The sequence below is a fragment of the Poecilia mexicana genome, unplaced genomic scaffold, assembly GCF_051168715.1.
Source record: "Poecilia mexicana isolate PSO_F unplaced genomic scaffold, ASM5116871v1 scaffold_14, whole genome shotgun sequence".
Taxonomy (NCBI): domain Eukaryota; kingdom Metazoa; phylum Chordata; class Actinopteri; order Cyprinodontiformes; family Poeciliidae; genus Poecilia; species Poecilia mexicana.
Genome location: NW_028263383.1, coordinates 7,439,556 through 7,462,589, shown reverse-complemented (window position 1 = coordinate 7,462,589; position 23,034 = coordinate 7,439,556). Strand labels below are relative to the sequence as shown.

Genomic DNA, 23,034 nt, shown 5'->3' with positions numbered 1-23,034 from the left:
GGATAATAATGTTTTTCCATCTCCTTTGGAGATCAGGCTTTTGTGGTTGCTGACTGAAAAGTCTTTGTAGCCTTTGACCTTTTTATCCAATCACAAACTTTTATGGATTTTAATGTGATTTTATGTGATAACCTACACCAGTGGATAATTGTGAAGTGAAAGAAAAATGCATGTTTTTTTTTTCTTACAAATAAAAATATAAAACAAATAGTTTTTAAAGGATCAATTCAGAAATTAATCACAATAAAATCCAGTGCAACCATCTGCCTGTACGTAGTTAGTGAATAGATGAAATGTGTGGCTGAGTTTGCACAACATGCAAGTGTGAAGGCCTCCGAAGTTCATTAAAGAACAAATTGCATCATGAAGTCCAAGACCCACAGCAGACAAGTTTGGTATAAAGCTGGGGAAAAGTTTATAACAGGGTTTAGTTATAGAACATCATTCAAACTGTGATTCTATAGTGGAGCTCTGTTCAAGTAATTATAACATTTGCACAACTGCAAGCCAATTGGGACAACTAAACTGGCTCCCCGGGCAAGGAGACCATTAATCAAAAAACACCCAAGAGGGCTGAAGTACTCTGACGGAGACGCTGGGGATATTCATGTCCATGGATTTAGTCATAACAGTCCAGTTTGCAGTTTGTCACAAACCTTCAGGGACATAAACATGCAGAACAAGATGCTCTGGTCAGATGACGCCAGCATTAAAATATTGTGTCCTTCCTGCACAGCACTGTGTCAGAGGTAATGGGAAAATGGATAGAGCTTAATACAGGGCAGTCCTGGAAAAAAAAAATCTACAAAATACTTGAGACTGGGAGAGAGGACAACACATTATTAGTATGTTTAGACCACAGTGTTTTTACGTGTTGGAATTTCTCAGTCATAACCCGGTGAAAAGGAATTTTCTGTCAGTAGAGCTGAAAAGTGAGTAAATGCATAGCCATAAAAGTTGATTTGCAAAAGTTGAAAATACAGGCAACACTTTTCAGATTTTTATTATTGTTAAAAAAAATATGTCGAATTTTCATTTCACTTCACACCTATGTGTAAAATTTATGTTAAAAATGACTGGCGTTTGTTTTTCATGCGTTTTAGATTTAATTGCAACTACTTTGGCTCAATTTAAACGTCTTATCTGGCTGCAAAACACTTTTGTCAGCATCGGTTGCCTTTAACTGTGCTATAGAAACCAAACTGACTTTGGCTGACTTTGGAAAATTACTTGAAGCTGTTGTCTACTTCAAACTTGTTCACAGGCTGTCTGGGTGAGACTTGTTTTTGTTATTGTTGTCTTTCCTCAGGCCTGTTTAGAGCTCAGGCACATCTCAGCATGTCCTTCTAAAACTCAGGCTCGACACTTGACTCCAATAAGTGTTTTCTCTTTCTCTTTGCCTCTTCAAAGTGGTAGACTAGCAGCATATGGGCGCTCACTCTACCTCGACACTGCGCAGTTCGAAACTGAAACATTTTTACAATATTTACTAAAGTTGTTTGAGTGATGAGAATATCTAGGAACTTTTAATTTGTAATGTAACTTTTTGTTTTGCTGGTGTAAAAATGTATTTTATTTCTTGGCCAATCGTCAAAATTGAAGACAAATAAACATGCCATCCTGTGATACCAAATGTTTGTTGATCTCGGAAAGTTAGAAAATAGCTACTTGTCCAAGCTTGTCATATCTACAAACAGGAAAAAAGAAAATCTAAATGTTAAACTAGCTGTGAGAACCAAGGCTGGTGAAGGACCTCGTTTTATCCTGCCACCTTGCAGAGTGAAGAGGATGGGAAGGATGTAAAATAAATCTTCTGCCTAAGCTAAGATTTGCATTAATGCAGTCGACTTTTCTCCACAACAATCGAAAGTCTTTTTTTTTTTTTGACCAATAATTGTGGAGGGCATTTTAGATTTGCTTGAGGAAGAAAAAGTCATGTAGGTTACTACGCACATTTTTCTTTATTTTACATGATAAATTGAAAATTTCAGCATTTTGACTTGGTTTTTTTCCCTTCCCCCCTTAACATCAATCATACATTTTTTCTTGTTAGATTGATTTGTCATAGTTGAGATGAACCAATCTAAGAAAAGCACTGTTCAAAACTTTAACAATTTTAGCCTCCAGCTGAAGGAATGGAAGAAACTAATTCTGACATACAATATTTTACTTCTTTTCTAGCCTTTTAATTAATTAATTGCAGCACCATATGCATTGAAAATAGATTAAAAACTTAATTATATTTGAATCCCTTATTTCAAATAAACTCAATTTTATCTGAATCCGTCATTTGTTCCCTGCACGTTTGATTCAGGTTATACATAATAGATAGATTTGGGAATCAGGGCGTTTGGATAGCTGTTACTGGGTGAAAACTTCACCTCTTTTGCTCAACTTCAGGTCAAATACAGCCTTCATAAACGCACAAATTTCAGTTATAGATCAGGTCACATGTCAAAAAAACACATGCACATTTCAGAAAATATAAAATCAAGTGACTTTGGCAAACTTTTTAATGTAGGGAAGGACGACTTGTATCCCTGGTTTGTAATTTGTTATTCCATGCAGGGCTTAAGGGCAGATTGGAAGCAGGAATAGAAAATGAAGATAAGCAATGAGCTCTGGAATATCGCTTTAAATAATGTACACAAGTGCTTTGCTTACTCGACATTACCTTATTCAATTTAAAATGATTCAGACTTCATTATTCTAAAGCAAAGTTGCATATTTCACCCACTATGTGACTAATGCTATATTCATTCCTACTCTTTTTATCTGACCCCACTGACCCCATTTTGAGCTTGCATATTTTAGACTTCATCAGATATCTGCCACACAGAGCTGAAACTGGACCCACTTTTGGTTCTGATTAGTTCTCTGAGATTAATAAATGCCAATAATAACTGTTATCTTATGGTTTAAACAAAGCTTGTTTTGATATTATAGAAAAAACAGAAGTTTCATCTTTTAAATTATGTCTGAAGAAAATGGTAAGACTCTCTCATCTGGAAAGAATGAGGTTATCATTGAAACAATTCAAGAAGACATGGCAACCCCTTCCACAACCCCTTCAAACTGAAGAAGTCCTATAGTTCTAAAAGTTTTAATTTTTGTCTCTGTTTTACATTGTCTTCATTTTCCATCTTTCATTTTTTCTGATCAATGAAATTGTTTGTATTGTTTAATACTTTGTATTAAAAGTGTCATAATTTACCGAATGACGCTTTATGACAACAGTCATAAATATTCATGAAGGCTTATTGATGTTCATGACAGGTGTTATGTCATGTTTATGACAGTGTCATGACAGTCTTATTCACCCCCTTCAAATAAAGTGTTACCCATTGTTTAATAAGAAACAGATAGTCTAGGTAACATTCTAAACAAACTTCAAATCGAAAAAGTTAGTTAAACTTATTCACTGATGCAACAACAGCAAAAAAAATAAACACAGGTATTAAGCTGTAAAACGTTTGTATCATGCGATGCAAAATTCAAGCTGAAAATCTCGTTATTTTATAGAGGAGTTTTGGGACACCTTCTGTTAAATAATGTATTGAAAGTTTGCATGTGATCACGTGAAAGGGATCATTTGTCCATGGATCAAAAACTTAAGACTTTACCTCATGTCTGTTAACAGAGTAAGAGCATTTATGTTCTTCTGTCATAGTCTCGACTACTTCAGCTGGAAATGAAAAGAAATAAACCCACAAGGGCAAAGACAGCGAAGAGAAAGTCAAAGTTGTTGACTATGAAGAGACGGAATCAGAAAACAGTGCCAAACAAAACGGAGACGTATTTTTGTAAAGCAACTGTGGGCGGTTGTTTTAAAGTTTTTATGAGAGTGCTGCATTTGATGAGGCACTTAGAATTCATTGCACAAAGTAGATCAGAAACAACAGCACCGGCACAACAGATTGAATAAATTCAAACTTGGGGATATCGTCAGGCTGGCAACATGAATGCAAAATATTAAAAACATGTAATGCCCCAAGTCAGATCTATTGATCTTATAGAAACTGTTCTCAATCATTCAGTATTTCACTTTCATGTTTCTGCTTTGTTTTGTTGGAGTTTTAATAGAAAACACATTCTTAAATTTCAACTTGTGCTGCTATTCTTTCTGCCCTCATTCCTTATCTGCAAGCTGTAAAAAGAAGGGAACTGATTCCATCAGGCTACTCTGAGACATATAATATTTCTTTACATCTCGCGTGCATGAGCATCCTATATGCTCATACTCCTAAATGAAGTCAAATGCAACCAGTTACCTTCAGAAATAGCTTAATTAGTAAATGAAATCTAATCCTGTATAATTTAAACACAGTATAAACCTAAGTGTTCTGATGAGGCCTCGGAGAGCTTCTTTTTAGTGAACAAACCGCATCATGAACAGAGATGTCGGGGCTGAGGGTGAGCTTAAAGGGACAGAATTATGTATTATTCACCCACATAGTGCCATTTTACAGTATAATCAAGTAATTATTTTACCTTCAACCATTATAAAAATGCTGCACACATATATATAATAAGCATAACTTAATGAAAAAGGAAACTTGACTTTGTAATTTGACGCGTTGAATTTGGGTCTGCGTCAGTGCTCCTCCTTTATGTCGTTAACACCTGTTCTCAGGAGCGTTGGACTGACAAATAGTTTATGCTTTATGAGGAAGAAGCTCGGCTTGGGACTACACCTCCAGGGAGGAGCTATGGATAAATAGGCGTTTAGTTATCCCTGGATGGTTTTCACAGGAGATTTAAGGATTCCCCAAACATGCATGAATGTGTCAAAGCAGCACTCCAGCTACGTTTGGGATGAGGGAATAACATTACGACATAATGTAAAACTCAAAATGGTAAATTTTACACACCATTCCCCTTGGATAATAGACAAAGGTAAATGTCCCTTGTCCATTATCCAAAAATAGACCGTGCAAAATGTGTATTTGAACTGACAGGCTGGGCAAGCAGAGCATTATTCAGAGAAGCGGCTAATAGGTTTATGGTAGCTGAAGAAGCCAGGTTGACATCCAAATATTGCTTTTATATAAAAGTGGCAAGAAGAAAAACACAAGTATTTGAATTTTGTCAAGATACAACAAACATGTAGCAGGTGGTCTGATTAGACTAAAATGCAACTTTTTAGAAAAGACTGTGCTTCACTTTTAAGACAGCAAAGTATGGCAGTGGAAGCATCATGCTGTGGTGACGCTTTTCCTTAAGCATGGAGAGAGAAGTTGGTCAGAGAGCTAAACAAACCTTTAGGAAAATCTACTGGAAACTGTAATAAACTTCCAATTTGGACAGAGGATCAAATTTCACCTAGATAACAGCAATAATTTTTCAACCAATAGAAGGGGATAAATGTCGATCTTTTCAAATGCAAAGACGGTGAAAAGATTATCCTAATCATTCTGAAAAAAAAAGCCAAGTTTAAATTTTTGTCCACTAACCAATACTGCACTTCTTTGTTGCCTTTTCACATGAAATCTGGATAAAATATATTGAATTTTGTAGTGCTAAGAGAGTGTAAATGCATTTCACAAGACCCCACACATCTTGTTTTTGATGAGGGATAACAAAGTTTCAGCTTCTGAAGTAAGATCTCATCACACAGTGTTTGCTTTAGGATATGGATGCTTTTTTTCCAAGTCTGTACTGGATGGTAGGGTTTGCTTTGCAGCCATCTTGGGGCCACGACATCAGAGCTTATTAAAAATGAGCTTATTAAGAGGGCTGCCTCTGGACTGCTCTGAAAGACCTCAGAGAAGTCCAGAGAGTCTTGTATCTTTAGCACAGGTTGCTAACATAAAAGACAAAACTGCCCTTCATTTGTATATTCATAAAGATTAATAAGGAATAAATTTCTAAATATTTAACAATAAGACAAAGTTTTCATAAAGTATTCACCATAGTAAACTTCAGCAATTAATTTCTTTTGACCAGAATCTGACTCATCTCACCGTCGGCTGCTAGCAGCTGGAGTACAAGCAGTGTAAGACAAGAATCATATCTCGGCTGAAAGTCACAGTGATCAAAGCAGCAGCTCCCACTCTGTAAAGTCTAATCTCTGTGCTGTAAAATGTCCCTTGTCTCTCCTCAGATCAATGGTGCACACCTCACTGCAGCAGCTTCCTCATCCCAGCTTCTGTCAACACATGCCTGCCCTGGACTGGCTGTGAGTCTGCTCTGACAGTGTACTTGTGTGCATGCAGGTGTGTAGTGAGAGATTTGATTGATGTTGTTTGTGTGCTAAAAAGGGAGAGTGAATGCACTTTTTTATTTTTTTATTTATTTTTATTTCTTTATTTATTCATTTTTGCGGCGCTAGTGGCCTGTATTTGAAAATAATATGACAGGAAGGGGGAGAAGACATGCGGCAAAGGTATTAACACGACGGGAGTCGAACTCATGACGGCCATGTTGAGGATAATATCCTCTGTGTACAGGGCGCCACACGGCGATGTGAATGTGTGTTTAGTGCCTGTGAGTGGACTTAAGGACATTGTAAAAAGGGATGCGGAGAGCTTAGAGTGATGCTTCTGACTGACGGGCATCTTCAGCTTATGTCACTGTGGCCGGTCAGCTTGACCAGCTGCATCATCTGCAAGATGAGACTGAAACTCTCTATGACCTCATGCTTTCTGCAGCTTTTGTGTCTGAATGTCTGGAGCACTCTGCAGTCCTGGACTCAAATGTACTCAGGTTGTTTATATGCGTTTTTCTTTTTCTTTTAGAAAAATACCAGAAAACACCACTGTTTTTATTCTCTTTTGCAATCAAATGTTATATATATATATATATATATATATATATATCACACAATATAATTATGATCAAATTAAATGGATTACCACACTTGAGCTTGCTCACACCAGCTCAAACAAAACCATTCTGTGTAGTTCTTAATGTCTCTCTTTGATGGTCTGGACGTGATAATCTTTTAATTATGAGTTTGTGATTTTGTTTGGTTCTACTTGAGTTGTTCTACTAATAATTTGGTTTGTTTGCACCACAGATTGCAGCTTAAGGTTCTCCCACTACAAAGCTGGACTTTAAGTTACTTGTAATTGATTTTATAAAATCAAATAGTCAGTGCTGCTGGATTGATAGTAATATTATTTTGTAGATCTCTATTTACAAAGCAACACATTTAGGGTGAACTACATTACTAAAGCCACATTAGTTAAAGTTAAAAATGGCCGCCCTACTGCCACATTTCTGTCCTGTTGGAGTTTAGTGCTGCTGCCAACATGCCTGAACACAGGCATGTTGGCCTGTGTTCAGGCCTGTGAACAGACTTAAATATATTGTGTTTAGTCAGATATGTAGTGTGACAGATGATTGTTGCCTCCATTTATCTATAAACCCTCATGATACGCAAACGTATATTTTTCAATTTATTACATTTTAAGTGTTTTAAAACTGATATAGTCAACAACAAAATGAAAGTGATTTTCTGTTCGACCAGGAGGAGTGAATGCTGCAAGTCAGTGACTCAATGCAATCTGCTGGGTTTACTTAGAAACATTTTAAGCAACTTTGTACAATTATTGTCCTTACTGTACTGTTGGATAACTAAAGTCAACTGTATGGATGATTGAATTTAAATATTCTTTGTAAAGTGCCTCAGGACTTGTTGTCAACTTGTACTATATAAATACACTGAATTGAAAGCACTATAGTTAAATTTGTTAAATTTACTTTACAAATTATTTCTTGCACAAGGTGGTATTACTTCGTTTCCATATTGTACTGTGAGAACCCTTGGCGTTAAGTTTTATCAGGATCCGTCTCTTAATTCCTAATTATTCCCAAGTACAGCATTATTTACTTTATCAATGAAACATAGTCATAATAAGAAACTTAACGTCTTTAACTGAAGTTGAAAAAACCTGTTGATCCGTTCGTCATGTACAGGGTGGAATATTGCAATGGGACTGTGTCTGGATGTCCAAATAAATGCCTTAAACCTCTGCAGTAAGTTTAAAACTCTGGTGCATCTGAAATTTTACAGTTTTCAACAAGGGAGATCCTGTCACACCAGTGCTATCTTCCCTGCCCTGGAATGAAATGTTCCTTGTCTGGAATGTTAAGTTTTCTCTTGGAAATCTTTAATTATTATTCTATTGAGAAAACAATTATTTTTACCATATTGCCCATCTGTCGTAGTGGTGATTATACTTGATTGATATATGTAATATTAATAATTTAACATTTTAGAGTGCTACTTAGGGTCATGTTTTACATGTTCTAAACTATTTTTATGTTAATTTCTCTAAGATCTCAGTTTCTTTTGCAAGTTTCATGTTCACATCTGGACCCTTGTGCTTATTTTCACCAAAATGCTCATCTTCTTTGCCTTGCTTTTATCTCTTCTCTCAGAGATCTCGAGGGAAACCAGATTCAGACTCTCAACTATTCCATCTTAAAAACATGCAGCAAACTTGAAGTCCTGTGAGTATATGATAGACGCATCAAATGATTTATGCAATATGGCTGTTATGTTTTTATTGCATTCATCCAGTGTTTTGAGAACAATCTGATCACTTGTGCATGCCATCAACTTTCCACTGCAGCTGTGTCTTCAGCATGAAGCAGAAGACTAGTTGAAACTTTTGATTCGCAGCTGGTGCAGACCCAGCTGCAGCGACACCAGGAGTTGTGTTCTATAAATGCACCATCAATCATATAACATTTTTTGGCAGCCATATTTTGCTGGCCTGATACCTTTGAATCCTCAATTTTATTCCCAACATTTAAAATGAAATAATGTCCAAACTCATCCTTCCTGGAAGTACAAAACTGTTGCCCCATTTATGGAATCTTTTAAGATCAGACAATTGGGCTTTAACGTCCATTTTTCTGTTTTCCTGCAAATAACTTCACAGACCTGAAGGTTTATTGTTTGAAGAAATGTTTGTGGGATTTTTTTTTTCCTTTGCCTTAGTTTTGGATGATAAGACACAAATGCTTCACCAAATGTCTCTGGTAATGTTGTGCACTTCACTAACTTCACCTTAAAACCACGTTTTATTGTCGGTGTTAAATTTCCACGTGGGCAGAGCGACCTTGATTTTGCCACATTTCAGTTATCTGCAAGTTCAGGCACAAATCTTGCCTTTCAGTGGTTTAAAATAGTGAACGATGAGGATTTATGTGACATTCTTGTATTTTTGTTTTCTGCCACCCTTTGTTGTTTGGAGACATATTTTTTCTGGTCTTCAATTGTTTCAGTTCTGTCCAGTGAACTGTTTTTGTCTTTGCTGCCTTTGCATGTTCTCATAGTGTCCTTTTAAATGGTTTTCCTACATATTTGTTCTACAACTAGTTAGTAAAACTCTACCGCTCAGTAGTTCATGCAACACTTTTTCAACTTTCGATGTAAATTCAGGTTATTATGACTTTAATCAAAGAAGTCTGACTTCTGCAATACATATCAGCAGATCTGTTGCCTCAGTTTTCTTAATATTTTGTGCTCCATGTGACTACACCAGAAGTTGCTTTCTCCCACACTAAAGAAAAAGCGATGTATGCTAAAATTTTGTAAGTAAAGTACCTAAATTATATTAAAGTGACCAAAACTTTATATTCAAAGGGAAATCCTTGACCAGCCAATAAAAAACATTTTACTATAAAAAGGTGGGCTCTGTCAAAAACATGTTAAGTGTGCTGCTTAGTTGTCATTATTTTCAAAGGTACTTCTAATATGACTTAGGAGAGTAAACAGAAGACGCATTCAATTTTAAGAATAATTCTGTGTATGAATTCAGAACTACAACCAGATATATAAAACGGGACAACCAGTCTCACTATTTAACATTAATTCAGTTGAACTTTTTCAAGTTTTAGGTTAGTTAGGATTACCAAAATGATTTTGATAAAAGACAGGGCAGGGTGTGAGCAGTGAGTACACAAGCATTAGTGACATGATTGCCGAGATTTTCCTTGTGGCTCTGATTGGTTGCTTCTGATGGCAAAAGGATCATTGGGAGGAGTCAGATGAGCTCGTTTTTTTTTTTTTTTTTTTTTTACAGATTCTCTGTCTCATATTATATTGTCACAACACAGTGACAGTTTTAGCAAACATGTAAAAAACACACATTTACAAATGTTGACCTCAAATGCTGAACCCCAATATGTATTTATTCATTATATTGTTCTGATAGATGTGTGTGCATGTTCTTCTTGCATTACAAAAAACTTCTACCAGGACTATTTGGCTATTTCAGTCTAGCTGGAGAGTTTTTGTGTGTGTGTGTGTGCGTGTGTGTGTGTAGGTGTGTGTGTGTGTGTGTGTTGGAGAGGAAGGAGAAGAAAACAATGCACAAGTGTTTTTGCAGCCAGAACTCAGCTGGCATCTCACAGATCTTCCCAGACTCATCTTAGATTATGTTTCATACACCCACAGCAGGGATCCACTGTAGCACATTGTCTTACTTTACATGCTTTCTGACTGCAAATCTGTCTTGTTCAGATTACTGATGGACAACAGAATCATGAGAATCCCCGAAGACACATTTCAGTCTCTGTGGAAGCTTGGGGAACTGTGAGTTTATATTTTTTCTTCCTTTCTGTGCACATATTTGGACACAGCTGCTCACGCTCACTTTGATTAAAAATGTTTTCAGTCAGGACTGATACTTCTGCTGAATGGGTATTTACATCTGGTTGAGATGTTTTGTTTTAGTGGAAGATATTCAGCAGCTTTGGATCTTTGCTAGTGCTGTTTGCCAACAGATAAAGGAACAGATCTTCAATAAGCCGTAGTAAGTTTCCTGCAAATTCATTTAGAAGAATGCAAGAATTTGTAATTATTTAAGTCGACTCAAAATAAAAACTTAAAAGGATCCTTAAAGTTAAAGACATGCTTTTATTTCTGAGATGGCGATATACAATGAGTTTGAAAGAGAGGTTAGAGATACGAAGGCACCAAGCTAAAAATGACTAAGCCCACTTAGAAAATTCCCCCACCCTACGAGTGCATGGCAAGACTTAAATAGCAACATTAATATTTACGCAGCTTGCTATAACCCAGCTTTGGCAGAGGAAATATGCTTCACACTGAACATATTATTTCTGGATGCATCATTAAGGGTTGTGCTGTGGAATTAAGCTACGTATTCACTGACGTATAATACAGTGCTCTTTTCTTACTTGTTTAAGTACATCTGAAATTGTTGCTGACATTCTCCATTCAGGAAATAAATGACAGTTTAAAGACTAGGAGAGAAACACCCGAAAGGACTTTCAGAAATGATTCCAGTGAACTTTGGTTGAGTCAGGTTTGCTGAATTCAAATCCAATCCACACTTTTTATACTTCATTTATAAAATATTTAGGGAACCATGCTTAAATAGGTGTTTGCAATGTGACAAAATATTAAAAGTATAAGTGGCATTGACTACTTTTTCAAACATTTTGCAGGCTATGACTGATAATCCCTTACAGAAATATAAAGTATAGTAATTTTTCTTTTCTTGCCCTCCAATCTTGTTTAGAAATCTTTCTGGTAATAGAATCAATGAGCTGCCAAAGAACACGTTCAAGAACCTCTCCAAGTCCCTCCTGAAACTGTGAGTAACAAGTTATACCAAGATTCAAACATTGTCTTATTTTGTGCATATTGTAATCCTGCCAAATCAAGGTGGAGTTTAAAGTATTAGGACTAAAGAAAGTATGAAGATCTATAGTTTAAAGGTAGGATTATAAGAGCCTGACCCTGCTGGAGAGAAAAGGGGGAAAAAAAGGGAGACTAAGGGAAAACAGAAAAGTTTTCTTCTGTTTTGAGACTTGAGGCAATTCTACTACCGTTATGTATTAGAAAGTCATGTGACATAGAAATGTAATTATTTCATTTCAGTTCAAGCTTTATTTAATCAAGGACAGCACAGTTAACAATGTTACATGACAAAAACAAAGCAACCGTTGTTTTATACAAAGGTTTTCAACCCACAACACAATTTACAAATCTAATCCTTGATTGGATCTTTTTTAAGACAGCAAAATTAAAATGAAAGAGTCCCATCTCACACACACACACACACACACACACACACGTTTATCTGACTATCTTTGTGGGGACTTTCCATTGACTTCCATTCATTTCTACAGCCTAAACCTGACCTTTACCCTTTTCGTAACCCTAACCATCACATACCTAACCCTAACCAAAACTCAATTCATTAGCCCTAAATCTGACCCCTGACCCCAAAACAGGGTTTCCCTTCGTGGGGACCAGGCTCCGGTCCCCACGAGGAGCAATTGGTCCCCACAACGTAGTATATGTCAGGAAAATCGTCCCCACAAGGTATTACAAACAAACGCGCGCACACACACACACACACACACACACACAGTAACATTTTTATTGCTAATGGCAAACTGTTCCAGATATGAGGATTACTAAATGAGAAGGAACCTTGACCAAATGATATTTTGTGTGTTGCAGGTTTTCAGTCATCATTAACTTCGCCTGTAGTTAAAACGTCTGTGCTGCTGGCTATTTCCTCAGCTTGTTAAGATTTGAGGCAGAGACCAAATAATGAGTGTAAATGAATTAAACAGATTTGTGTTTGGTTGCCAAATGGAACATATAAAATATTCTTCCAGTTATGTGCAAGTCCTAGAAAATGGATTTAGCTATATTCACTTGGTGTTTTTTTCTTTTTTTTTCTTTTGGTGGTAAAATATTCTTATTTTGAAATATTTTCTTTGTTTGGAGCAGAGCTAAAATGCAGTCACTAGAGAAAGGCATGTTGAAAGCTATAATAAAAAAGGAAATTTAAAGCTTTTGTCCAAGGTAAACAGGACAAACAGCATGAACATAGCAAAGGGCAATAAAATGGAAGGATCCATTGAGAAAACAATGAAAAACCAGGAGTTTAAGCACTGAGGCAGGGTTTAAATATGAACTAATCAGAAAAAATGAGGAACAGCTGTGGGAGAAGGAAACAGGGAAACTGAGGTATGGAGACTAATTAACACTGAGGAAGCTGAACTAAGACTAAAAAAAGCATAGAAGAACCATTAGGGGAAGGCCTGGAACTAAAATAAGAGAATAAACCAAAATATGCAGAAAAAAGAACATGAGAACAATCCAAGCACAACAGAATGAACAAATATGGCAACAGCATTGTAATAATATTGAAAACAGAAAGCTGAATAGGATATCACCCAAAGAACAAGGAAATAATTAAATGGCAAACAAAAAAACACAACCAAAACTCAAGCTCCCGTGGATTGTGACTAAGCTATAATGACATTTAGAGCAATAAAATTATATGCAAAAGTAGGGTCAAGATAAACATGAACAATATAATGAAATACAAAACAGTGTTTCAAATGTTTTCTTTGAATCTCTATGTACTGGTGTAGTGTGATTATTTTTTTAAACATGCAAAATTATTATTGTTAATGCAAAACAATAGAGGGCATATTTAAAAACTGTGCAGTGTACCATCAGATACAGCAGTCTACAGGGTAATAAAAAAACCCAATAAAAAAACCACGGGAAAGAAAAGTGCATTAGTAAAATAAACCAAACATTTCCAATCATAAATAAAACATTAAGGTAATAAATTAAAGCAATTCTTCTTGACAGTGGTTTGGTTGGGGTTTAATTTTAAAGAAACCAATTTGAATTAAGTGGTTTTTCAAAACATAAAAGTTTCTTAGTAGAGCTTTTTTGCACACACTCCCATCCAAACATTAAAGCGTTATCTGCTGGGGTGGAACTAACATCTTTAGTATAAACTGCTGACAAAGAAATTTAAGACTATTCTGTACTTCTCTATATTTTTAACATTGTTCCTTAGAGAGAAACCGAGATAATAAAAATGTGAATGTTCTTTTAAAGTAAATCAAAAGCCAAAAGTCTTCAGACATTGGCTGCAGACAAGTGACCTCAGCTGCATGTCCAGCATGTATTCTGATTGGCTGTCACTGCTTTCCTTTATCCTATATTTAGTCACATCTGACTTCTGCTTTAGAGTTTTCATACTCTATGAATTCAGAAATCAAATAGTCTCTCGGTTTATATAGCACTAGATAAAAACAACTAAGTTTGCCCAAAGTGCCACACACAGTTAAAATATTTAACAACATTTACTATTAAATTATTATTTTACCACTTTTACCAATTCTGGATAGAGTTTAACATTTTCATCGCTAGGTCTTCAGGAGATTATTAATATGAATAGAAAGTGATAAAACAAGACAGTGATGATACAGCTAAACCAATAAACCTTGTGCTGAAACATTTGTATACTATAAATGACTTATTTCTGTCCAACATGCAATCAGGGCGTATTTAAAAGCAACACACATACTTCAAACAGTGAAAGGATTGAAAAACAAATAGCTTTACTCTTCCTGTTTAGGAGCTCCTAAAGTGAATTATTTGAAATGCCAACGCATATGCCAAGATAAGAATAATTGTGGCAGCAGCTGAAAGATTAATGAAGTCGGGAATAAAAGTTGGGTTCCCTCGTTTAAAAGTTCTAAAAACTGCCAGTAAAATGTTCTCAACGTGACTCCAACTTCACAGGCAGCTGCTATAACGACTCAGTCCAAATAGAAAAAGATTCTGTTATGTTATCTGTTCAGATTTAAGATGTTGGCCACAATCCATTTTTTACTTCAGTTGTGCATGTGGACAGACTTAACCACCAGGATTATCCAGTTTAATTAGAAAAATCAGGAGCAATATGATGCTTCTGAGATAATAAAACAAACCTAGTCCTATTAAACCTGCCTCCATTACTGGTTTTGTCAACCTCATGCAAAAAATGTCACCGAGGTCCAAATTGTCACTTGCCCAACTTCCGCCCCCTCCAGAGCGATTATCCTGCAGCTTCTTAATGCGTCCCTTTTCCAACACATCTGTATCAAATGAATGCCTCGTTGCCAGGCCTCTGCAGAGCTGGACAACATTCAGGGATACAGTTACACATTGCATGATATCAGTACTGGGCTTGGAAACCCATAGTAGTACAGCTTGTCAGAAATACATATTTGCTTTATTTAACTTTAAACACTGTCATGCTTTTAGTCATGTTTGGAATCAGCTACACAAAAACAGTTAAAGGCAAAACATTGTTATGCAGTCTGTTATGTGGTTTTGTAGCTTGTTCTGTCTACAAGGCAAAGGACTGATTAATGGACCGGACGTGTGGTTTCCGTATTAAATCATATCCAGTGTTAATAGTTGTGCTGTTGTCTGTTTCCAACCACACTACAGTGTCAGATGACCAAACGTTCTCTGCCGAATGGGCAGAATGGGTAAAGTTTGTCAGAACACTGAGCAATATTAAACTTTGATCAAACATCCACTTTTTCCCGGACATGTCCACTTTTCATGTTCTATAAAGTGGAATCAAAGAAACACCCGGGGGATTTCTTTGATTCATACCCAAGTTTTAATAGTTTTCATACTTAAATAGACTGGCGTGACAAAGCAGCCTTTGTTTTATGTGGCGTCCTCCTGTTCAGAGGAGCCTAGAGGGTGGTTCGCAGCAAACTGCGGCGGAGCAGAGATACACGCATTGCTTCTCTGCTTCAGTTAAACGCCCATAATCCTGTGCTGCAGCACTAGAATTGTCACATAGCTAAATAAGTATCATATAGCCACTCCCTTCTTTAATTTTTTATTTTACTTTTACGACTAACGTTGAGTAATATTTTTTTTAAAAAGTGAAAAAAATAGTTACTGAAGCGTGATGACATCAATTGAATCCCGAACTTCGTCTTAATGTGTAACACAGCGATCATCCAAAACAAATGTAATAATAGCGAACTCTCCAGCTGAATTCGTAATGTGAAGATTTATAGTGATTTACAACTGTAGAAATATTATCTCTGAGCAGAAGGTGGGAAACTCTTAGAACACGAGTTCAAATCGCATATAAATAACCAAGTCCTCAAATTCTGGGGAATAAATATTTTTGCAGAAGCAGAAGTCTTATATCCAAAGATGGTGACAGGATAATATAACAATAGAACTAAAAACACACAATTTTAAAAGATTTTAGTTGCTGTAGATTAAGTGTGGTGAAGAGGAAATCTTGGAATTTTGGTCTCTGTTGAATATTTTGAGGCAGACATAAAGAAAAAAAAAGCTGGAGATTTTCTGTTGGCAAAATATTTACTGATTTGTCAAGAGATCCCACACTGAGTTTGCAAGTAATCCTGAAGTATTTCTTTCTGTAGAAATATATCCTACAATCCCCTTCTCCGCATTCATCCGAGTCACTTCAACCACCTGACACAGCTTCAGTCTCTGTAAGTGTAAAACACGCTGTTACATTTGAGTTTCCACAGTTTCTTTGAAAACAGAGTTGCCTGCCAACATACGCCCAAAGCTAATATCTAGTTGTTGACTAAATTCAAAACCTTTGTTTTAACCTTCAACCAACTATTTAAAGAATAAAAAATTAAAAAATACTGAGTATTTATCACATTGCAAAAAAAATATTTTAATGTGACTTTATTGCTGTGTTTTCCGCTGCCATCACATGCCTCCTGCTCTCTGACCAGTGGTAATATTTTCTGTTTTTATTCAGGGCTCTGGAAGGTATTGAGATACCAGATATTCAGACTAAAATGTTTCTTCCCATGAAGAACCTTTCACACATGTAAGATCTCGATGAAATGCCACCACTGAATAAGCAGTATTACATAATTTTATTTTTTTATGAGCAGTCATTGTCTGTTTCCTTGTTTTTTTTCCTGCTGCCATCACTTGTCCATCTCAGCTACTTTAAGAAATTCCAGTACTGCTCCTATGCTCCTCATGTGAGATCCTGCAAGCCCAACACAGATGGCATCTCTTCATTTGAGGACCTGCTGGCAAACATGGTGCTACGGGTGTCTGTTTGGGTCATGGCTTTCATTACCTGCTTTGGGAATCTCTTAGTCATCGGTATGAGATCACTGATCCGTGCAGAAAACAATCTACATGCTGCCTGCATCAAAGTCCTCTGCTGTAAGTATCTGCACATCATTAAACAGTGTTTTTAAGAAGGAAGCAATTCACTGTTTCAAATAATTTATGCTATAAATTACATTGTTGTGGCTTAAGGTTTTGTCAATTTGTTTTTCAGAATGTTTCACATTTCCATGCTATGCCTGCGAACAATAATTTGAAAAAAGCATGCCACAAAACTAAAGGAAAAACACACAAAGTTCCCACTGTGTGTGTTTTATGTGTCACAGTAGGGAGTGTAGTTGTTTGGTTCTCCACTTCTTATGAGTTCATGTCCAGATTCAACGATCTTCATGTCGATGTATTAATCTGTAAGTATTTGTCAGAGCAACACTGAATGAGAATCAATTGTAAAGCACTTTGAATGGACAGTATGAGCAAAAAGCAACGTAGAAATTCAATTTACTCTTTTATTGGGTTTTACAGGAGCATCAAATGTAGACACATATAGATTCTTTACACACAGAGCAAAATATTTAATTTTATCTCTGCTCTAACACTTCATGAAGTGTAATTTCATGAATTTCACTTCGACACCATATACGACATGTAATTTGTGGGGAAATTCAATGCGTCTTACAGCATTAAAACGTTTGGGACTTCAACGCTTCACATATTCTTAATCATTCAACATGTGATGTTGAACATGCATAAAATATGTGGATTTTTTTGTGTAGAAAGTTAAAAACTATTTTAGATTTGACTTGTATGTGACGACTGAATATTTAGTATATTTCTGTTAACTCTGGCTCGGCAAATTTCAACCTCTGAACCAAATCCTGATTGATGGCGAACTGTTTTTGTTTTATCGTTTCCAACGTGTTGCCATCTTGATATCCAATTGAAGAATTGATCACTGGTTGTCAATGGGATTGTTATGTTGGGATTTTTGTGGTTGCTGACCCAAGCTTTCATCTCTATGTTCTTTCTCTGGTACTTTTGGACAATGTGCTGGATTATTCCTCAAATCTTTGGAAAAATTGCCCTCATATCTATTGATCCCAATTCCTCATTTCTCCACTGTGTGTTCTTGTCTTTCATAAGCAGCTCCACATGTGGTTTGTGTCAGAATGATTAACTGTTGCCACAACACATGATTCATGATGACCATTAGTTTTTCTTCTGTGGACAAAATCTTTTTAAGATGCCCCAAAAGATCTGAAGCAGGAGTCATCAGATAAAATAATGCTGCACCACTCATGTGTGGTCCACTTTGTACTCCCTCCAAAATTTGAGATTTTCTTTGACAGAAGTGTTTTCTTTGATGCCGTCTCCTCAAAAGGCTGTCCTGCAAAAGTCTTCCTCTCTTTTTACATGCAGATATTCTCCCACCATGCTGCAAGTGTGAGCAAGCTCTGCACTGGTGGACATGCTGAGGACTCATTTGAGGCAACTCGGCTGCTCCTCTTTGGTGCAATTATTTATGAAGTTGGTGGTGGAGCTGCATATCTGCTGAGCTCGTTATACCAACAGCTTCTCAGTGAAGCGCTGGTAAAAAAAAAGGTTGTTAATGGGTTAATAGAGGAGCAAAGTTGTGATGACTTGGTGAAAAGAGCATATTATTTTTCAGTTATATGCTTTCACAAATTCAACTGACATTTTCAAACTAATTTAGCTATTAGCGATTAAATATTGTGCTTTTGAATCGCTTAATCTGAAAAAGGTGTAAAACCCAAACTAAACGGTTTTAAATTAACAAAGTACAGCACTTGTCACCTGTGCTTTTCATTACTTTGATTATGCTTAAAAACTAACTTTACTTTTAAAATGTGATGGTAATGTAGCTTTATTGGTAAGCCAATACATCTACATCTATAGTGCTTCTTATGTCTTTTTGCAAAAAAGAAAAAAAGACCAAAATGGCAAGTTATTAAAAGTTGTTCCAGAGGATTATTTATCTGTTAGAAGGACCAAATGAAAGAGGATATTCAAATAAAAAGAGAATTAAATACTTTTATGTCCATAAATAATAATTCAGTAAAGTCTCATCTGAAATGGGACACCAAGCAGATTTAATTTTTGCTTCTTCATTTTGTTTTATACTGCGTATGACACTGCAATAATCCAACCTGGAAGGAAAACGTAATGGGAATACAGCTGGAGGAACATTAGTCCAATTTCTCTAAGGACAGCATTCAAAATAATTTGTGAGGTAGAGAGAAGAGTATGAGCTGTTTGAAATGTGAGACAGGTACTGCTCGCATATAAACAACATTGTGCATAAATTAATTTGAGTAATTGCAACATCTATTGTAAATATATTTGAAGAGAGAATTTTAGGAGTTTTGAAAGTGTCTTTACTTGCAGCTGTGGGAGCAATTCAGGCAGAAGCTCTCCCTGGTTGCTTTCTTAATCTTTGTTTTTTTTATGTAGATATTTAATAATGGAAATAAATCAAATGTATAAGCGTCATTAAAATACTCTGGAAGATGTGGATAAGACTAAACAATCGGTAATTATTGAAAAAGCCATGACAACCCTATGAATGTTTATTGTGATGATGTCAATTAGCAAATTGAATTTATTGCTCAGTTCTTTGAAGAATTCAAGTTTCATTGTTTTGTTATTCATATGTTTGTTTTCATTGTTAAGAAGTTGTGTTGAAATGAGATCCTGTCTGTAAAGATGCTTGAGGAAAAGAGGATCCTTTAACTATGGGGACATTTAATGGGTAAAAGTTTTATTTTTTTATGTATAGAAAGATCCTATTAATTGTAAAACCATGATTGAATTTTATAAAATGTCACTGTGGTTTTACAGGACCTTGCAAATGTTATAATACAAGTAAAATGGAGGTGATACATCATTTTAAAAGGTTTTTGTAAATTAAAAGAATCTTAAAAACACACAAAAAAATCTTGAAACAATTTTTGATACAGTTGGAGTTGGAAGTCTTTGGGTTATGGATCTACCAACTTCAAGCATCCAAAGACTAACTTTTGTTTATTAATTTTTGGGAAATTGTTCAAGCCCAGACACAACTATTACCTTCTTTGAACTTCAAATGTTAAGTCTTGCTAAAGATTCTGAATTGAATTTAGGTCTGTGCTTTGACTGGTCCATTCTGACACAAGGATATGTTTTATTCTAAACCATTTTATTGTAGCTCTGGTGCTTGAACTTCACCTTTGATAAAGTGTTTTGGCAGAGTAATATGCAACATAAGTTTACCTCCATACATATTCGAAGGCTTTCATGTTTGGTTTTGGTCTCATCTGACTAAACTATCTTTGTCGCCAACATGGCTTGGCAAACAACGTTACTAAGGAAAAAGACAAGTCTTCCTTACATGCCAGGTTTGTGGACTACACAACAAATGTAAAAGCTGAAACCACCTGAGCTACAAATTTCTGCAGCTCCTCAGATGCTTCTCTAAATAATGCCCTTCTCATCAAACCAGTCAGTTTAGGTGAACAGCGACGTTTTGGACATTTGAGTGGATCAAAAAGTGCTTTCTTATGATGATGGTCAGAACCTGACATTTCATGAAGCATCGCTGCAACTTTATCTCTGACCTGTCTGCTGTCTTCCTTCATTTTCATGCTGCACTTTATTCTGTAATGTACTCTGACAAAGCTCTGAGGCATTTACAGAACAGCTGGATTTATAGTACACACAGTGGATCATTTGTTCATTAGGCAGCTTTCAAGACAATTGATTGCAGAGGGTTTTATTTAGGGGTCTCAGACAAAAGAAAACAAGAACAAACTGACTAAAAAAATGCATATAAGTGCTTATTTCTTGGTTAACAGAGCCTCAAGGAGTCTGTTATCTCTCTACCTTGTTTAGTTCAGCTGTTTTAGTCTTTTTATTTATATTTTACAAAATAAAAAAAATAAAAAAAAAACACTTAAATTTTACTTATTTGAAAACCAGTGCCAGATTAACGCCATCCAATATTTTTATACCAAGACATCCAAATGTTTGATTTTCATTGTCACTCCTTACTTTAGGATTACACAGACAGAATCATAGCTTAAACATTTCAGCTGCATTGTCGTAATCCATTTCAGCACTGAAGAAAGTCACCTTCTAACAAATGATTAAAGACATCAGTGGGAGTCTGCCTTTTAAAGTGACAGGTGCTTCTTGTTTTCTTTTATTAACTGTGTGGGAATGTGTGCAGGGAGTCGTTGTTGTTTTTTTTAACAGTCCATTAAAATTCTTCTGACTGCCTTTAAAGTCTTTCAGTATTTTTCTTTTGTTTCCATGTTCCAAGTTCTGTTGCATAACCTTACCATTCCCTCACAGAGTCTGTGCCTTTTGCTCATCGTTTCCACCCATTAACTCCTCAAGTATTTCCTCATAAATCCCGGCTTCACCTGCTTGCTTCTTGTAAACCGGTTTGCTATTATGCATAAGCACAGCTGAAGCCAAACCACGTATTTACATTGTATTAAAAGAAGTATAATCGTAACTTTTGATTGATAGAGTTATAGTAAATAATTTCTGATTTAGCTCGCTTATGTTTACCGAAAGAGATTTCTATTTGCTTAGCAAATAGATTCTATTCTTAGTCATTGTCCATTTGAAATCAATGTCATTTCTGAGTTAGATTTAACTTCTCAGCTGATGTTTGGAGAGTGCTTTATTTTTTTCATATTTCTTGTCTTTTTGTGAAGTGTACCAGTCCCATCTGCAGCAAAACACCCACAGAACATGATGCTGATGCAGCCATCTGTGTCCTTAAACATGCAAGCCTTCCTCATTTTTCTCTGAATATAACAGGGTTCATTGTGTCCAAACACTTTAATTTTTGTTTCATCGGACCACGAGACACGCCACCAGAAATCGAGGTCTTTGTCCCGAAGAAGGATACATTTTATGTTGCTTCACTGGCTTTTCAGACAGTTTCACTGTGAATAATGATAAGAATGTTTGTTCATATAGCACATTTACAACAACCTTAGCTGGCCATAATACTTACAACATCAAAGGTACATATGTGATAAAATAAGAAATACAATTTTACATAAAACATGATGAAATTGGCAATAAAATAATAGGAATAAAAACAAGTTATACTTTATTTCATCTTGATTTCAGTTTCTCAAAGACTTGTACCAATTAAATACTAATGTTTTTCCTTCCTTTTTTTGAAAGTTTACTCTGATTTAATGTTAAATAGAGAGGGAAAGGTATGTATGTAAATATCTTGTTTCATCTGTATGTTGGAAGTAAAGCAGATTTCCCCTGGCAGGTTGTTACTCTTGACTGCTCTCAAATGGTAGTAACATTAGGTTTCTGAATTTTAATGAGGCACGATTTTTGTTCTGTTGGGAGCAACCAACAGCTGGCAGATAGACATAAACCCACCCTGGGGTGTTACTATGAAAATATGTTTGTGTCCTATCATCTAGGTGCAGACTGCCTGATGGGGGTGTACTTGTTTTTCGTTGGCGTGTTTGATGTGAAGTTCCGGGGACAGTACAATCGAAACGCCCTGCTGTGGATGGAGAGTGTGGAGTGTCGCACCATTGGCTTTCTAGCCATGCTCTCCTCAGAGGTGCTGCAACACACTTTAATCAACAACTTATGTGATATATAAAAATGGCTGTTTGAGTCTGAATATTTTGTGGATATTCTCAAATCCAGACAAAATCATATTTAGATGCTCTAAATGTTCCTGGGGAAGTTGCAGTTCTACAATATCGACAAGCATAGGCATTGCTCTGCTTGGGTATTTGACCCCTTTTCTCAGCAAAATTGGTAGATCTCATTTTACTGTGCAACAAGTTTTCAGTTTCAGCCATTTCACCCAAATTGCCACCATCAGATAAGAAGAAACTCGATCCAATGTTCATGAATAACTTAGGAACAGGGCTCCAGCCAATCATGAAATTGAAAATACTGAAACTACACTGTGATTGTCCACATGGAAACGAGGTTAATGTATGTAGGGAGCAACCAACTTAATAATATCGCATCTAATTGTTGCGTTTAAAATTCCTGTGTAAAAAAAGAATGGTTAGAATTGGCGATTAAAATCCAAAAGCAACCCAACGTGAGTGTTGTAGACCTGCTGCATGGACAATCCACTAGTGGTCATG

General features: G+C 36.0%; 1 protein-coding gene across 1 annotated transcript in view; it reads left to right on the top strand.

The window, feature by feature from the left end:
- Nucleotides 1-23,034, top strand: part of rxfp2a (relaxin family peptide receptor 2a) — a 125,614-nt gene that overhangs the window by 93,044 nt on the left and 9,536 nt on the right. The window contains exons 10-17 of the mRNA XM_088012602.1: nt 6,104-6,178; nt 8,386-8,457; nt 10,478-10,549; nt 11,502-11,576; nt 16,210-16,281; nt 16,563-16,634; nt 16,755-16,984; nt 22,345-22,490. Coding sequence (XP_087868728.1) covers nt 6,104-6,178; nt 8,386-8,457; nt 10,478-10,549; nt 11,502-11,576; nt 16,210-16,281; nt 16,563-16,634; nt 16,755-16,984; nt 22,345-22,490 — 814 coding nt within the window. The remainder of the gene's footprint in view (nt 1-6,103; nt 6,179-8,385; nt 8,458-10,477; nt 10,550-11,501; nt 11,577-16,209; nt 16,282-16,562; nt 16,635-16,754; nt 16,985-22,344; nt 22,491-23,034) is intronic.